Source organism: Eucalyptus grandis, chromosome 9, assembly GCF_016545825.1.
Source record: "Eucalyptus grandis isolate ANBG69807.140 chromosome 9, ASM1654582v1, whole genome shotgun sequence".
In the NCBI taxonomy this organism is placed as follows: Eukaryota; Viridiplantae; Streptophyta; class Magnoliopsida; order Myrtales; family Myrtaceae; genus Eucalyptus; species Eucalyptus grandis.
The window spans coordinates 27797906-27816112 of NC_052620.1; the positions used below are offsets into that span (position 1 = coordinate 27797906).

The 18207-nt window shown below is 39.8% G+C and overlaps 2 protein-coding genes across 5 annotated transcripts; both read right to left on the reverse strand.

Annotated features, from left to right (window-relative positions):
- Positions 1 to 301: 301 nt before the first annotated feature.
- On the reverse strand, positions 302 to 13482 carry LOC104419062 (phototropin-2). 4 transcript variants are annotated; one of them, XM_010030582.3, is made up of 25 exons: positions 13252 to 13482; positions 12853 to 13156; positions 11939 to 12581; positions 11394 to 11576; positions 10730 to 10821; positions 10369 to 10648; positions 9774 to 9990; positions 8723 to 8793; positions 6745 to 6851; positions 6504 to 6553; positions 6297 to 6401; positions 6088 to 6147; positions 5402 to 5491; positions 5033 to 5109; positions 4735 to 4819; positions 4184 to 4264; positions 3410 to 3513; positions 2955 to 3004; positions 2352 to 2458; positions 2067 to 2189; positions 1819 to 1870; positions 1563 to 1675; positions 1147 to 1287; positions 875 to 991; positions 302 to 679 (listed from the first exon to the last, which is right to left on the reverse strand). In XM_010030582.3, exons 3-24 carry the CDS (start codon positions 12529 to 12531, stop codon positions 875 to 877), a joined length of 2898 nt encoding a protein of 965 aa, XP_010028884.1. In that variant the 5' UTR covers positions 12532 to 12581; positions 12853 to 13156; positions 13252 to 13482; the 3' UTR covers positions 302 to 679. The 4 variants fall into 4 exon arrangements, with proteins under 4 accessions (XP_010028884.1, XP_010028887.1, XP_010028886.1 ...); XM_010030585.3 differs by having other exon boundaries at positions 12853 to 13019; positions 13221 to 13482; XM_010030584.3 differs by having other exon boundaries at positions 12853 to 13063; positions 13221 to 13482.
- A 1792-nt stretch (positions 13483 to 15274) lies between these two features.
- Positions 15275 to 17995, reverse strand: LOC104419064 (tetraketide alpha-pyrone reductase 1). The gene is made up of 6 exons (XM_018862626.2): positions 17568 to 17995; positions 17272 to 17441; positions 16840 to 17028; positions 16520 to 16682; positions 16217 to 16409; positions 15275 to 15601 (listed from the first exon to the last, which is right to left on the reverse strand). The coding sequence occupies exons 1-6, from the start codon at positions 17686 to 17688 to the stop codon at positions 15445 to 15447; spliced, it is 993 nt and encodes a 330-aa protein (XP_018718171.1). The 5' UTR covers positions 17689 to 17995; the 3' UTR covers positions 15275 to 15444.
- Positions 17996 to 18207: the final 212 nt, after the last annotated feature.

Here is an 18207-nt window from a genome sequence, read left to right on the forward strand (position 1 = left end):
ATACCATTATGGGCAATCTACCTTTTCTCGCTCATCAGAACCGTGTTCTTCCATGCTTGCTATTCCCGAGTTGCCCAGAATTGTGTATCATTCTAACATTTTGTGCACGATATGAAAGAGTAAGCGTCCTGCATTTCTTAAGCAAACTGAAAAAAGTTTCTGTCTCATGTAGCTGTTAAATGCATAGCAGGCATTCTACCGCAATGATAACTCTTATATGGTACAAATATCAGCTTATGTCGATTGGCATTGCTAGTTTTCTTTTTTCTTTTTTCTTTTTTTTTTAAAATAATTCATGAAGTTGGGCTACAATTGGACAAATTTGTCATTGGTAAGAAATATCTCAACATTATTAAAGCCTTTATAAATACATTATACACAAATTATAATACCTAACTTCTCCATCAGACGTAGTGACCTAGAAATACAATGGTTTTCAGCTTAATTTGTCTGTGAGCACCCGTACACCGCACAAACTCAATTGATCACCCATTTGATTCCACCCAAACCTGTTTATTCTGAGACAGAGACCCTCTAGCTGCTGCTGTCGCCGCCGCTGCTGTTTCTAGACCTTAATAGCCTTGATACTTTTGTTTCTCTGTCTTTGGATGAAAGAGTGATGTTGCAGCATGTGCAATGGGGATCATCCACATAGCAATGTTTGGATACGCTCGCTTTCCTGCACATTCATCACCAATTGACAAGTGAGAGAGAGCCAAATTGGCAGAGCTACCACATATTCTGTCAAAGAAGTTTAGGAGGCATTCATTTCCCAAAAGCAGGCGTTTGCATTTACTGCAGCAATGAGCTAGTCTAGTTCACTAGAGTTGATATAAATGTAGATGTGAACTCAAAAATGGCAATAGACTCTCACTCAAAACATATCCATTTCCATAGAAGAGACGAGCACTCCATCATCTTCCCAATTAACATCCTTGGCCTTTGGATCCTTCCCAATTGGCTGAAGAGGCGCTTCCAGTGGAGGTGGGGACTGCAGGGAAAAAACATAAATCAGCAGCCATAAAAGGTATCGTCCGTAGGTTCATAATGCATCCTAGGCTCTATAATTTTCTAATGCTGATTTCTGAGAGACTAGTTTCTGGATATAGGACAAAGGGTGAGTTTTCACTGCTGAAAGAAAAGTACCATGCAGCGAATGAGAGGCCAGTTGATCCCCCGGAAGAAAGGATGTTGCTTGATTTCATTGGCACCATTATTTGATCCTAGACGGGATGCAGGGTCTCTCTGTAACAACGCATAGATGAGTTGCCTGGCTGCGAGACTTACCTGGAGTGTGAAGTAAGGATTCAATTCATCAGATTCTCCAGGAAGAATACTAAAACAAATGCCTAACATGACAATTAATTCACGAATTTAGATGGAATATAGCTGTGAAAGTCCAAAGGAAGCATAATCTGACTTCGCTGAAAATCCTTCGGTCAAAAAAGATAAAAATCCATTTAATGTTAAAGAGCAGAATGGATGACGTTGAGAAAACACTAAACCCATCAACAGAAGGAAGGACGTTCTCATGTAATGTCTGGTACAGGTAAAGTTCATACTGGAATGCTACTTGGGAATGTTAGATCCTTGTGCAAGATGTTGGCAAATGTCTTCTGCCTGTTCTTTCCTCTAAATGGTGTGCGCCCGTACAGCATCTCGTACAATAAGATGCCTACATGTGTGAAAAAAGTACGCCAATCAGAAAATGATGCAACTGTTGTCTCGACCAATTTAATAAGGAGTACAAGATGAGGTTGAAACAAGAGCAGACAACTATGGACGACGAGGTAGGATCTACAAACTTCATGTACTTACCTAGGGCCCACCAATCAATAGCGCTGCTATGCCCTGCCCCTGTTATAATTTCCTGCGAAGGCAAACCGAATTCAACTTGTAAATGTCACAGCACCCATGCTGAGGTATAATTGAAGCCTTAATTTGAGAATTAAACACTGCATTGTAAATGATCAACTGGACTTTCCGTGTGTAAAGTTCCTCCTTATGCAGTTACTCAATAATCTAAACAAAGTAAATATCCAAAAAGGCGTGGAGATCCATCATACCGGTGCAATGTACTCTTCAGTTCCGACAAAGGAGTTAGATTGTGACACTGGTTCGGCAACAAACATTGGTGGTGGCTGACTCCTTGATCTTCTTCTATTTTTGGGAGGTGGGTGATGTATTATCTGTTGAACATGGTAGAAGTTAGTACATTTATGGTCCCTTGTTCGAGCATTTTCAAATTCAACCATTGAGCAAGCCTATTACAATCCCAAGTCCTCGACTCTTTATCAATTGCAAATAACTTTCTTAAGAAGTTGACTATTAGATAGGAATACAAAACTTACGTGGGGTTTACAGGATGTCAAGAAGGATAAGTCGAAGTCAGTCAATACGACATGCCCATCCTTCTGGAGTAAAATGTTCTCAGGCTTCAAGTCCCGATATACTATTCCTGCTCAAGAAAGAACAATACACCAGATCAAAAAAGGTTTTCTCACGAAAGCGCACAGAGAAAGATCATCATTGATGAACTTGGTGCAACAAAAACTTGAATTATATGCTAGAAGATTGAGTGACTCAGCGTTCGTAACTTTTATTAACTAGTTGAGTACGTCTGATGAAGTCTAACCCATTGAAAAATGAATTTCCGTTTGTTTTTCAAAATGAACCTGGGCTGTAATAAATTAATCAGCAATATTACTCTGTGCAAATTATTGGCAGTTGAAGGAAAAATTCTTTAATGATGTCCCATCCCTAACAGTGCAGAAATGTATATGGAAGAAAATAACGAGCTTAAACACATCATTAAAAGTATCTTGACTTTTTCCTCCTGGCTGTAGTATATCAGTCAAGGACATAGACTTAGCATAATGCAATGTCACAAGCCCTTGGTTCTAGATATCTCTTCCCCTTCTAGAAGAATAATTAACTTTGTGATATTGACATACCTAAGCAATGAAGATACTCCAAACCAACAAGAACCTCTGCTACATAGAACCTGGAAACAATGAACAGTTTGCACTAAGTAGCTGGAGGTCGTGCCTGGCAAAGGTTAACTATCCCAAACATAAAGCTTAGAAAAGTTCCATCCGTTCTCCACCAGAATTGTCCAACAATGAAAATACTAATGAAGAAGACCAACTCGGAGGCACTGATTCATCAAAGAATATACCCAGCACTCAAGAAAGTACTGTCATATTGGTAAGATTATTCAATTTATTCACATAGGACAGCCCAGATTTGCATCAATCCGCAAGGGCAGATAAATATAATCATTTTGCAGGATGCTAAACCAAATTGAACATGAAATCATAACCATTTCTAGTATCAAGAAGAATCACTCTTCTAAAGCTGGCAAAAATGTCGAGAGTGATAAAGTCTAAGAATGGAATGTTGAGGGTACCTCGCAGAATCCTCCGTAAATATTTTCATTGGCTGTTTGTCAAGCAAAGCAAACAATTCTCCACCAGGGCAAAAATCCGTGATTAAACAAACATGTGTTGAAGTCTGGAAATGAAACAGAATCATAAGATGATCGGAAATGAAACAGAATCATAAGATGATCGGAAATGAAACAGATTCATAAGATGATCATTTTGAACTCTACAGATGCATCGAAAGAGACATATGCATAAGTCCATACTTCCTAGAAAATTTCCACTCCTAAACCTTTCCAATGACTATTTCTCATGATGAAATTCTTGATGGGGAAAGAGTTGCCACCTGAAATTGTAGAAGAATGACTCATTGAAACACAAACCATGACGTAACTTATGTGGTAATTTGGAATTTTGAAAACTGAACATCCTGAATTGCTAAAAGATTTTTCTTACGTTACGCCTTATATGGTTGTAGTGTCCACTAAATCTTTGGATCTATAATGATGCAGGGATACTTTATATCCTGAGAGATGTAAATGTTGCGGTGATAACATTATTTAAAACAAAATATTAGAGAAAGAGTAACATCTCCTTTTGTTTAACACATCTTCCATTTATCCTTGTGAATCACTTGTTAGCAATGATTTTGTATCATTTCCATCCAGAAAAGTCCAGTGATAACTCTCTTTTAAATGCGGCTATTGATTGTACACATATCCAGTTACATTATAGTGGAGTATCCAACGATGAAAAACATCCAACAATCAGCAAATATCTTCAAGGAGTAAACGTAAGACCTGAAAGGAACTGTATAGCGTTGGAAGAAAAGGATGATCCATTAATGAAATGATTTCTCTTTCAATACATGCTCGGTGAACCTGCAGACAGCAAACAACCAAGTGTTACATCCTTGAAGCTTTACGCTAAAGTGGTTGAATACAGATGCATCAGTTAAAGTTAATGTCTGCAGGCTTTTGTTAGTCATGCACACATCTGTGCCCAAATTGCCATGTTTCCTTTATGCTACTTGAGAATGATGTTGAATCCAAATGATTCAGTGCATGGTATTTTAGAAATTTACCTTCAGAATCACACTAGCAATCAGAGTTGGATGATAACAATGATGATAATCATCGCTAAAGACAGAGATAACTTGTAGGATGATTGTTATATTTTTCTCTCAAGTTGTCATTCAAGTCATAATGAGCTGATAATGAAGTTATAATCCACAGATATCAGGTGTTGGGGTGATGTTAATCATCATGTGCTACTAGAAGACAGCAATAAAACAATGTTCTAAGAATTAACTCGCAATATTAAAGTTTGTGAGTCCTTCACACACGCAAACCTTGTTACGATTCAACATCATTGATTTTTCCATCGCCTTCATAGCAAACAGTTCACCTGTATCTTGCAGTTCCACTAAATGAACGCTGCAGCAAAATCACAAACTTAGTAAAGTTCTTTAATTCCAAAATACTATCTGTGGCTTCTTTGCTTTTTGAGAATATATTTACCTAATACACAAACATGATCTCACTATTACAATAGATGGATGTCATAGCCTCATAGGTATGTGTAACTGGATACATTCTATATAGAATTGACAGACTGCAACCTAGTTATTGCTCAGGAACCCTGCATACCTCCCAGTGTCACCACAACCCAAAGGCCTGATGGGCTTAAAATGCTGCAGGCCAATTGTTTCACCACGTGCTGTGATCTATTCCAGATATCCAAACAAATATATATTGTCATCAGTACAGATGAGAAGAAATTCGTGAATATGTGAAAATATTAGAATCCTACAAACTGAAAAACATTAGATCTGTGTACTAGAAACACAAATACATAAATAAAAAAAATAATGATATTATAGATATGTGGCAAAAGTTATAACATAAATGAGACATCAAGCAGAGACACAGCCATCCAATGATTTGAAACAAAACCTTCCAACAGCATCATAACAGCATACAGCTGGCCAGGAAAAGGTTAAAGTGACCAACACATACCTTTTGGATTGCTATCCATGAAGGACTATATCTTTTGTGAGGCCTTGGAAAGACGGGTTGAGAATGAATTGCCCACAAATCTTCTGGCCTCTAAATGATGGAACCATTTAAATTGCATCAGCTACATTCTAAATAACTTGCAAGAAAAGTAGCAGTTTCTCATCTCCCAATGACACATGAGACATGACGGCTGGAGTCTAAAACTGTAAATGTTAATACTGTAAGCTTCTGAAAGTTGATGCTATCATGTATGTCATAATAGATGAGTCCTGTATGCAGTTGAACCTAATGTGCTCTCTATAACAGATGTATTAAAGCTGTGTGGTACCCGCTTTATATTTTCTAGTAGAAAGACACTTCTAGCTAGTTGTGCACATAGATGCACAGATAGGTAGTGGGAGAAATATAGAACTATAGAACAATTGGCATGGTCATAACTTAGGAAAAAAAAAACAATTCTTATCATTGATTTGATAACAACATTCAAAAGAACATGTCATCGCAAGGCTTGATTTGACATGCTAATTTTTTTCATGGAAGGCAACCCGGCGAATTACAAGACTTGAACGTATCTTTCAGAGAGATGGAAATCAGCAGATTTCAAGAAGATAAGCGAGTTGGCAAATAAAATTTTAAATAAAAGGTATTAAAGTAAAGCCCAGTCATGGAAAAAAGGAATACCTTACCAAATTGGCATCAGGAAGCTCACGGACCGCTTCATCAACATTTTCAGCTGTAGCTTTGACCTGGTAAAACAGATATAAATCACATTGACCATAGTGGAATACAAGTGCCAATATGTCATCTATGCTGATGCCTGGCAATACTAGACAGGCTTTAACCAGTTTTTTCTTGATTCTCTGTACACAAATCATTTATTAGCGCGGACTCTCACCAGTTTAGCACCTTGTTGCTCTGTCCTTTCTGAAAGACGGCTTCTAAGGGGTTCCACATGATCACTTCCATCTAGTTGAACACCGATGAAGTATTGAAGCTCACCCTAAAGGGGAAAATTTCACAAAAATTGAAAAAAATATTCTTGCTGAGAAAGCTGATTCATGAATTGTTTCAATGACTATCTAATGCAAGAAAAAGTAGCCACCTTCTGGTCACGCATAGGTTGCAAGTGAAACAGGTTCCAAAATTTCTTCCCTGCAAAATGGGAACTCGTCATATTTTGAGTGACGTTAATGATAGAATTGGAAAGTACAGTATCCAAGTGAATTGTAATCTCAAATGGGGCTAATATTCATGATGTGTAGGTTAATCAAGGGGGGATCGAGGTTGAGGTAATGCACTGCTAGATTCATTGTAAAACGGCACCGACAGAACATCTTACTCACCGCTCTTAGTATAGTTGATCAACTGAACAGTGATCTCTCTTTGTTCTCTTATAGCATCTCTGATCTTGGAGACAGTTGCCTGATCTGTTTCAGGACCTTGAAGAAACCTGTACACTTAGAAGTCAGATGTAGTGAAGCATTAAGGCTAGTTTGACGGGATAAAATTCAGGATAGGATATGATTTATCCTATCTTACGTTTGGTGCTTACTCGGGACAGGATAAAGTTGGATATAAAGGGATATAGACAGGATAAAATTATCCCACGGGGGAGGTGGGATAAAGGTGGATAGGATTTCTAATATCCATAATAAAAAAGTTATTTTAAAGAATAACAAAATTATTAAATTAACAAAATTGAAATTATATTACAATATAAATAATATTTAAATTCTAATTTAAGAAATTTAAAGTAAAAAATAAAAAAATATTTTTAATTAATCCTGTTTTAATTTATATATTCAACTTTAATTCCATCTTTTAACAAATATTCAATCTATAAGTTAAATATTTATATTTATTATATATTTTAGGTATTTTTGTATTTTAGGTATGTTAGTACGGTTTACTATTTGATAAAATTTTATTAAAGAATGATGAAAGAAAAAAAAAATAATAAAGAAAAATATAAAAAGAGGATAAATAAAATAAAAATAAATTAAGGAATAGTGTAACGAGAGATTTTCACCATCTCTATTTATGAATTTAGGTTTATTTATAATGATATGCTATTTATATCAAAAAAATGTATATGATATGATATGAGTATATCCGATTTTAATATTGCGATTCACCAAATAATGGATATGATATAAAAAAATATCTAGTCTTATCCCAATTAAAAATCCAGATGACCAAATATAGTTTAAAAGAGTTCAAGATAGAATATTTACTTATGAGGATCACACTGGCAGCAGCCTATCAGGAATGTTTTAGGGTAAAAGCCACAAAAAATCCCAAACTTTGCTGACTGTGATACATTTACCCCAAATTTGTACTCATGTGATACATTTATGTCAAACTTGTACAGTGTGATACATTTACCCCAAACTTGTTTTCTGTGACACCAAAAACCCTAAACCTTTTTCAATGACACCAAATAACCCCAAATTTGTAACTATGTGACATATTTACTCCCAAAATTTGATGTCACAGAAAAAAGTTTGGGATTTTTGGTGTCACAAAAAAAATTTGAGATAAATGTGTCACAAAAATAAAAGTTTAGGATTTTTGACGTTTCAGAAAAAAGTTTGGGATAAATGTATCATAGTGGGCAAAGTTTGAAGTTTTTTGTGTCATTAATAATAGTTTAGGATAAATGTATCACTCTGTACAAAATTTGGGTTTTTTTTTGGTTTTTTCCCAATGTTTTAATATATCAGAATTATCCATACTATAACTACATGGAATATAATATAAATGTCAATGGTTTTGCATTCATATTATGTTGCTAATGTCATATTTTCCTACTTTTAGGAAACTATATAACAAATTTTTAATTGCAAGACTCTACTGATGCAGTGCCATGTAGGCTAGCAACTGAAGAACTGAAGTGCCCGCGCAATGATGTTAGGAACTAATCTTGTAAGGGCTCAAAAGGGAGATCATCAACCTCTACACCATAATAGTTGAGTTCATAGGTGTCAATGAAATAGGACATGAGCAGTGTTACTGGAAGTTACTGCTTCAAATCGACTCGCTACATGGAGGAAGCACTCTTGCGGATCCTTAGGACATCTTCTCATTTCACTTTCGATCTTTATTAGTTGCAGCATTGTGCAATATTCAGAAAAGAAATTTTTGGTTGGCATTTGTAATATTGAAACCAATCTAAATACTAGATGATCCATTGGGTTAAAAGACATTGGGACCCTTTAATTAGAGCAAATGACAAATATGATGGGTTATTATAGTATGGATATGGTCTATTGATTGTGAAAGATGGTTACAGATCCTAATATGAAGCACGAAAATTCTCACCTACAGTTTCTTCCCAAAATTTCCTCACGGGTATATTCAGTCAATTCAAGGAAGCTGTCAGAAGCAAATATCTGCACATATAGGACCAACATAAGTCTGCAGATGTCATCAGCTCAGAGCACAAATTGCATATTGATGGAGAAGACTCACAAAATAGAAACTGGAAAGCTATCCGTACCACTAATTTTTTATGTGAACGGATATCTTATCCAGCACAGTGATCTGTAAGACATCTCTAACCACCAAACATTTTTCTTTCCCTTTTTATTAAGAGAAAAACGTTCGGTTATTATATTAAGTGGATACTTACCTTCTATGGGAAACAACATATACATAGTGGTTGTCCAAGGAGAGACCATGCATAATAAGATCTTACCTTGGCAAGTCACATATTGCGCACTTACTTTACCACTTGTTTTTTATTTTTTAAATCTTATTTATGCTATACTTAGGCTTTATTGACTCATTTCATATCATGGTTCAAGAGTTTAAATAAAATGGTGGGTTTTTTTTGTTCCTTTTCGAAATCCGAAGAAATTTCCAGAGAACTTCTTGGATCATCTGTTAACTGCTCAATCAATTACTTCTTCGGAATGCTAAAAGAAAATGGATCGGCTCCCGGTTTATATCGCGAATCTTAAAGAGAAGATCATTGAGGTATGGAGTTCATTGTAGCTAGGTGTGTGTATTAGAGTTATTGCAATTTTTCAGTATCAAATCTCTCGGATACAGTTTGTGGTATGAGTGCAGGTAATACTTTTGAGTCTAACTGCAACAGAGAGTACTGTAAGATATAAGAACAGTCACTATGACAGATTGTCAGAGTATATTGCTTTTCCTTATCTTGAATTTATGAAAGTCGTATGCCCTCAATCTATAATTCACCTAAGACAATATATATTAAGTTCTAGAAAATCATCGAAATCTCCTGGAGGGAAATGGATGAAAGTTAAATATCTATTATTTGTAAAGCAAATTGTTCGTTCTCAATTTTATAATTTCAAATCGCAGAAAGGAACAAAAAAATCCGAAGGACGACAGCTAAACTTACAATTGGATTATCTGGAAGTCTGGGATCTGAAATCACAAAATTCTTTTCAATGCGCTCCAGTGTGGTTGCAAGGTCTATTCCTTGGCGTACATCCCTCTCTCTATCAGTGCGGTCCCAACTGTCTCTGCTTTCAAAATCTTTTGTCATCAAAACATCAGGTTCAATACTTTGTTGTAACTCTTGCTTCCCTCCAATGCTTGAAGACCTCCCTTTGAGCCTAAATTCAGTAGAACCTCTCAGCAAAATGTTAGCTATAAGGCTTGCACAATTGCTTAAAGTGAGGTTCGTGAGAGAAAAATAGGGATTAGTAGGATTAGAGTGTCCCACTTTCTTGGAAGCATTGCTTTCCTTTCTTTAAATTACCAGCAAAGTTCAAAGCACATTTTTTCATAAGTTTGATGGAGTAATACTTCATATACATGGTTTCTAATGTTTTCTCAAATACTAACTGCTGGATACACTAATTGACTTCGAAGGACAATGGCGATTTTGAGAGTATCAGAGAGATCACATGTTTGAAGTGATCATTAGCTTATTGAATGGAAAAGAGAGAACCAATCCCACATGCATTGAGTGCTTAAATGTAAAAACTCACCCCGGTAAGGAGATACGTGCTGATTTTCGAGATTTCTTTTCTGCTTCTTGAATGGAACTGGTACGCAGCAAATTACTTGCGTGATCCACAAGAGGAGTTTGTCTACCAGGGGTGCTCAGTTTTTCTGTATCAATGGACTTTGGTGGGAAGGAGTCGAGGTTAAATCTCTCCTGTTCTTCATTCTTAACATCATTACTTATAGACCGAATATGAGATCGTGGATGCTTCACTGTTTGGACAACCTCTGTGATGGAATCTAAAGCCTCTTCCTTTTGACGAGCTGTCACATGAATGATTCGAATGTTGAAAGTGAAATCAATGTGTGAGCAGGATACAGCGTCAAGTTGCACTCAGCACTTACCATCATAGCGGATTAAGGACTGAGGCAATCCATTTGGCCGCACTGCTTTGTCAACGATACCCTCTGTGTACTTGCTGACCTCAACTTGCATTCTGCAAGGAACTAAACATTAGTGAAGACAATGCAACATGGAAAGATTCTGATTTGTCTGCAGAAACAGACATGCTATAAAACTTGTAAAAGAATCAACACAATCTCCTTCTTTTCCACACTCTCATAAACATATTTTATTTAACCACCAAGCCAAGTACACGTGAACTCTTATGCTGACTCGATGCATTTCATGAATTTGGTGCTCTGCATCCATGATTTCCATGCATGGAACCATTCCAAATATGTCCTTCTCCATCACTTATTACTTTTACAAAACATAATTCAAGTTGCATAGTCGCAGAGTTAAAAGGGGAAAAATCTCTCCAACACATACGGACAATCTTTCTCTGAGCATCACACTGAGGGTCTATAGCGACATGAGAACAAGGAGGTAGGATTGTCAAGATGAAACTACTAGAACCGGTAGTACGGCAACTACAACACCATGATAAATTCTATATCTCTGTCCTCATCTTAGATTAAAAGTTTACATGCCTCATGCACAATCAAGACTACCACGGCAAAAAATGCGTGTACACAGACAAGAGGAGGTGAAGGAAAAAAGACCGACCCAATGAATTTGATGGTGCTTCCTTTGTCATCTTTGATAGGGGTGAGAGTGAGGAGGTTCCAAAAGGGAGTTCTGTCCTTCTTGTAGTTCAGAAGCCTACCACAGTAGCTTTTCCCGGTTTTCACAGCATCCCTTATCTTGGCCACTTCATTCTTGTCTGTCTCCGGTCCTTGAAGAAATCGGCTGAAGATAAAAACGCATAGATCCTTCAATGCTTGGTGTCAGATTGTGGCAATTCATGCCATGCTCGTGTTCAGCAGTCACGGCATTGTTCGAAGGATCTTAATTGGATTACGTAGGTGCCGGTTTGAGTTAAACATTACATAGAATCATGTTAGATTTGTTCGATTCTTCTGCAAATTTCTCAAATGATCACATCATATCGACTGTCATCGTAATATGATGAGAAAAAAGAAAGGAAAAACGAAAATGTGTCAGCAGCTGCATCAGCCTGTTTCAACGAACTTAACGGACTTGATTATAAAAAGGTGGAATTACAGGTTATAAAACGAGGGGACTCGGGTCAAACTCAGTTCTGGACTCACCAGTTCCTCCCGATGACTTCCTTGGAGGAGTAGCCGGTCATGGTGAAGAAGCCGCTGCTCGCGTACAGGATCGGGCAGTCCGGCTTCGTCGCGTCCGACACCACGAACGTCTGCTGCAGCGACGCCAGCGCGTTCTTCAGCTCCTGCGACACCCTCGGCAGCGCGTCCGACCCGAGGCTCGAGTCCTCCGACGTCCGCGTCGAGTCCCCCGCGAACCTCTCCGACGAGTTCTTGCTCCGCTCGCCGCCGTCGCCCGACACCCTGATCGTGAAAGCCGGCGCCTTGACGCTCCCCTCCCCGCCCTCCGGCACCACTTGCAGCCCCCACTCCGCCGTCCGCTCCGCGATGGACGCTCCGGTCAGGATCGGGCCCCGCCCGGTTTGGGAGGCCGACCCGCCGTTGGAGGCCGCCGCGAGATTCGGAGGGCCGAGGTCCGAGCTCGGTTGGGGACGATTGGGGGCCGCCTGATGGTTCTCGAAGGCCATCCATTTGTCGGCTTGCTCTCGGTTGACGAAGACCCGCGGGGACTCTTCAATCTCGTCGGGGGCGACGCGAGGTTGCGATTGGATTGGTACCGAAGCAGGTTTCTCCATCTTCCGACTCTGTTTTCGCCGGGAAATCCTGGAAGCAAGATGAGATTAACCTGAGGAAATGAGCACAAATTCAGCTGCTGCTGGTTGCCAATCATGATTCTGGAACTTGGGTTTTTTTCTTCTTCTTCTAGATTGAGCTTGTTTACATGAAAAGTTGGAACTTTCAGCTAACTGGCTCCCGTAGCTGTTTCTGGGAAGCTCCTTACAGAGTTAACAAGATTTGAGAATAGAAGGTGAAGTTTCAAAGCAAAAGCAGACCAGGACAGCACACTGAAAAGCCAGCAAAACCCATAGAGCCTATTTCAACCACCGAAAACCGACCTGAATAAGAGCTGAGCTTCAGTTGAATTCTGCGTACAATCTAAATGCCGACTGAGCCGGTGGGACTCACTGATCGATGCTCAATTTGGAGGAGCCATCAATATATGGCAGCAGGAGCTTCTTCAGAGTTCAAAAGTCAAGTCCTTGCTGTTTCTTGATGACAATCCCTGCAAGTACTAGCTCTGCCTTCAGTCTCTGGCCTACAATGTTTCTGGTAAGGAATCATCTATCATAAGAATGCCCGAAATGTACAATTTCTCTAGATTTCATCGTTAGGGAGCGTGCCGCAAAGAGAGTAGAACAGCTGGGAAGAGATAGCGTTCGGATATCAGAATTAATATGAGTCGCCAAATGTACTTTCTTCTTACCCAACAAGAAGAAAAAAGAAGAAAATAATACGCTGTGCTCATTGGATGTCCATTTGATCCAGATGAGTTCCTGTGTATGGATGCGCCAAGGCCGTTGATTCTTTATAATCCGTCCAATCGTTGTGGATTTAGCATTTTTCTCCCTGTTTTCCTGGATGTCACGTTTTTGGGGAAAGAAATTGGAAATCTTGAAGCGTTTCCTGAAGCAAACGCAGAAGGAGATTATGAGGCCAGAAAAGATTGATATGGGATCGATCGTTTGATGATAGATTTCGCTGTCACATTAACTTCATTTTGGTCCTTTTATGGAAGGGACCGCGTGCGAGTGCGTGTGGGTGTCATGGAAAGAGATGCGTAAATACTATCGGGACCGCAACATTGTCGCGCGGTCCTGTTAACTTCCACGTCCTTTTGCTTGCGCGTATTTCATCGTTGAAGTCAGGAACGGGCGAATTTACAACGGCCTGACCTCATGAAGTTGGCTAGAGAAAGTCAGTATTAGGTTGCACACGCAACATTACTGCTTGTATGTGGTGAGGGATGATACAGAGGTGCATGGTTTTAGGAATTGAATGAGTCAATGATCAGGCGTGCATTGAATTCTAGTCCTCAGCCATCAATACCGGCTTCCGCATGGCCAAGTATAGTTGGGACTTCTTTTTCTTGCTTGATTATTTCCTTCACCTAACAAGTTCAGCTATTTGAGATGTCCCAAGTTTCGAACGCGAGTCTCGTGTTCCCCTCTAGGCCCTTCGCCCGGTGGATGGGCCGGGGATATATTCTCGAGGCTGAAGCCATTGACTTTGAGATAAACCATCCCGTTACCTGAGACATAGCTCTAGGTGATCCTTTCTTCCGTACACACACATGATACCTAGCATTTATATCCGTTAACACAGTATGCCCTTACACCTGCCATTTATCGCCGAAATTCGCGAGCTATACATTTATCTTCTTCTTATTCTTTTCGCTAGGACGAGAAAGCGAAACAGTCGATGAAGGTACAATGATTGCAGCCAGTGTGTGGTAATAAGGTAGGTCGGAATCCTCCCGTCGGAGGCCATTGATGGACAGACGATGATCTTGTAGATCCTGTGACTAGACTCCAGAGCATCAGACGTCGATGCCTGTGGGTCGAGAGGTACTTGACGATTGTGTGTTGTGTCCCTCAAGAAACAAATTTTCATCTTCATGTGAAGGACGTTCGGACATCACCAAGTAGAGGAGGAGCAGATAAAGCACGTGGCATGGGTTGCAGCCACAAGGGCTTATTTGGTTGTTTCTTGTGGATGCGAGTGCAAAGCTTGAGGCTTTCAGCGAAGACATCTTCATGTGGTGAGTGGGCGACCGCTCAAGAATCTGGAGGGCCCTCCCTAAAACCATCTTCACATCTTCACATTGAAGAGGAGGGCTGGTCATTGCTTGTGGCCATCATTTTTACCTATGAGCTCTCTATGGGGACAAGAGGGACAGGGGTCAATTATGGCACAGGTGGTTTTAAAGCAAAGGTGATGTGAGCACAGTGCGGTTCGATTTGGTTTGGTCTAGGTACCGATTCGCGACAATACAATCTAAAGCTATAATTTGGAAATAGACTGAACCGAAATGTTTTTGCAGCTTGGGGCTTTCTAAATCGAACCCAACAGTTCTTCTTTCTGGTTTTGAGAAATCGCAAACTGAAAGCTGGAATGGAATTAGCTCTAGATAGTTCACTGATTTAATTAAGAATCAGGCCTCTAAGTTGCAACAAATCACAATTCAATTCCAAAATGCAAAGCTAAGCTACTATATAGTTTAAGAAAAAAAATTACGCGACAAAATTTGGTTTTGCTGTTTGATTCTGGTTCAAGAAAAATAACTGCTTTCCTAGTAGAAAAGGAATCCTCTGGCATAATTAAACTGCAAAAGCATGCGTTTGTGATTAATGGTTTAAACCATCTTACAAGAGACGGCCGTTCGAAATTCTAGGAGCACTCGAGTAAATTCCAACTGGCAAGCGGCCAGGTATTCAGAACAATCAAATTTGGACCCGGCCAATGGCCATGGACTGAAAGGAAGTTTGAACTTGACGTTTCCATTAATATAATGAGTGAAACAGACAGATTCTTTTTTCTTGCAGAAATGAGTGGTGTACTAAATGTGTCACAGCATTTTCAACTCATGGAAGACGATAGAGATATAGAGGCACATCGAACTAGCCAACTTCAGAGGCAAATAGACAATCTCAAATAGAGCTGGACTGGACTGGTTTGAGATGGCCTTGCTCCACAAGTGAAGCAAGACAGTCGTCAAACATCTCTTCGACTGACTTGAACTCGAACCCTAAGCTCTTCAGCTTCGACGTATTGTACTCATAGTACGGCCTATCCAGAGGCTCGAACCTGTTAAACAGGAACTCCTAAAACTTAGCAACCAAACCATATACATATATAAACCGATTTCTGCAATAAATCAATGTCAGTAGTTGTCATACATCATCATTTAATCAGGGTTTTTGCAGCTAGCAGGGCTAAATTATGATTAAGGAAGGAAAAGGAGGACGACAGGCCCACGAGATTGATGATGAATGATGATGATATTATGCATTCTTGACCCTTTGATGTGTTGTGTCTCTCGTTTGCAGAGGTTCGTGTACCTATGTTTGTCTGGGACCCGGATCAATGTCCTTCCGATGTCAGTGAGAACTTTTCGTGTGTTACTCGAGTCATCCATCCACCCAGCCAACCGAGAAGTACGAAATCTCAATAGAACTTCTAATTTTGGAATGCGCACATTGAAATTTTTAGCACATGGTAATCTATGATTGAGCAGGTGGACAGGCAATGAAATGATCCTTGAGCACTTTAAAACGTCTCTTCCAAAGGACACAACTGCTATGCCGACATTAAAGAATGTCTCGGCTATGTCCAATATCAAAGGCACAGCATTCAAACAACCAATTAATTGAACTGGTAATTTTTTTTTTTTTTGAAGGGTTGGGTTGTTAGTTTACCAACCTTCTTGGGACCGGTAGAGATGGATAGCGCGACGATAAGAATGATACCAGTTCGTTGTTGTCCAGGACAACTGCACTACAAATGTAGCGCCTGCAAGCACTTCGTTCCTCATACACAAGAACATGGCAGCGCGCGACGTCGTCAATGTGGACGTACCCCATCCTCCCATGCCATTGGAATTTTTCTGTTTCCCCTGCTTTGCATTAGCAGAGCAAGCTCATCTTAATCATGAAACAGATGAAATCACAACTACAAGTTGGTAGATTGGTTGAGTGATTAATCAATTATGGCAAAGGACACCACCTTTAAGTAATCCGAGGACATCAGATGCAGTAGAGCACAGAACCGGTGGCAAACTGGGTCCAATGAGAAATGCTGGAAGCACCGTGACAAGGTCGATTTTGTTCTCGTCGCAGAATTCCCAAGCTGCCTTCTCAGCTAAGGTCTTGGATAGAACATACCATATCTTCCCAGATACACGAAGTTTGTGACATTTATATTAGCCAGATAAATTGTCATAATGCACATCATCCCGCGACTTAATCAAGCAAGAAAGAGATTTTTCAAGACCTCTCCGAGAGCAGAATGTCCCAAAAAACTATACCGGTTTTATAGTACATTACCTGGAGTCTTTCGCAAAGTTCTATGGAGCTCCAAGTCGACTCGTCTAAAGGTACGTTTGGGTCTATATCATCTCTAGCCCGCACTGTCGAAGAAGACGAGGTGAGAACCACACGCCTTAGGTTTGGGTTTTTCTTGCACGAGCGTAGCACATTCAAAGTACCCTCGATGGCCGGTTCCAGGATCTCTGCCTGCAATGCAAGTTGAGCATATCTTATGAAATCGAGTCAACCAAACCTACTGCTTTCGGCACTCGATAGCAACTCATAGGACAGTTTCAGACAATGTCCAGCACTAAAAATCTCGTCAATTTGTTTTACTCCGCGATTCAAAGGTTTGGCCTATTCCCGACGTGACAGAAAATGACTCGAGCACGCTAGGATCTAAAGCTAGAAAAGGTCACAGGCTCAAAGTGGGCTGTGATAACAACTTGCCTTTGGATCTCTAGAAGGTTTCAGTACAGGGGAGGCAGTGTGGAACACGCCCTCGCATCCCATAATCGCGTCGTCGAAGCTTCCCTCTTTCATTAAATCCGCCTTCACCAGCCGGAGTCTCTCTTTCGCTCCCTCCAGCTTCCACAAGTGTGCCACTTTCTTCTTATTCCCTGCCAACGAAGCATTAAAATTATAGCGTCATGTTGGCCAAATTCGATGCTTCTTTAAGGGAAACCAAAGCAAATGATGTTGTACGACAGCCATTCAATGATGACATGCGCTGAAAGTACACGGACCGGGGTCTCTGACTGTTCCGACGACATGATAACCAGATAAGAGAAGCCTTTTGGTCAACCAAGAAGCAAGATAACCAGCAGCTCCTGTAACACAGACTTTGCCTTTATATTCAGAATCCATTTTCTTGTTTTTCACTCACGTACAATGTTTCCAAGTCCTGTTAAAGTGGTGCTATAGCCTGTCATTCGACAATCGTTATATACCAAGAACAGTGTCGCTTCACGGGTTCTTTAGAAATTGTCAAGTGCGGAGAAGGTAAGTCATCTAATGCTCGTGAGCTATGCATATTTCTGAAATCACCCAAAAGAAAAAAAAATGGAAACTCTCTAAAACAGAAAGCAAGATTTAGAGTTTGTTTAGGAGAATCATTGTTTGTATTCAAGAACTTGTGGATGTTTGTGAGCAAGACCGTCACCAGACCAAGCTGTTGTTCTTGATTTAGGTGAATCATTCGAAACCGATGGACCTATTCCCGTCCCATAGCTCAGTTAGCTACACCTAATACCGATCTTCAGTCCGATCCGACTTGCCGAAATCCTTCAAGATACTGAATTTCCCGTGGGTAAGTAGCATTATATTATAAAGCATTAACCTCGCATCATGTCAGAGCTGGCTAACGCTCCGCGACATGCATCATCA

Bases quoted from the DNA above. Each gene is read 5' to 3' on its own strand.
- LOC104419062 (XM_010030582.3), bottom strand. From the start codon at position 12,531: ATGGAGAAACCTGCTTCGGTACCAATCCAATCGCAACCTCGCGTCGCC. The intron at 6,554-6,744 runs GTGAGTAAGATG...CCCATTTTGCAG, and splicing joins GATCAACTATACTAAGAGCG to GGAAGAAATTTTGGAACCTG. The intron at 992-1,146 runs GTACTTTTCTTT...TTTTCCCTGCAG, and splicing joins GGCCTCTCATTCGCTGCATG to TCCCCACCTCCACTGGAAGC.
- LOC104419064 (XM_018862626.2), bottom strand. From the start codon at position 17,688: ATGGATTCTGAATATAAAGGCAAAGTCTGTGTTACAGGAGCTGCTGGT. The intron at 17,029-17,271 runs GCAAGTTGTTAT...CTTGCATTGCAG, and splicing joins AACCTTCTAGAGATCCAAAG to GCAGAGATCCTGGAACCGGC. The intron at 16,683-16,839 runs GTAATGTACTAT...GTATCTGGGAAG, and splicing joins AACTTTGCGAAAGACTCCAG to ATATGGTATGTTCTATCCAA.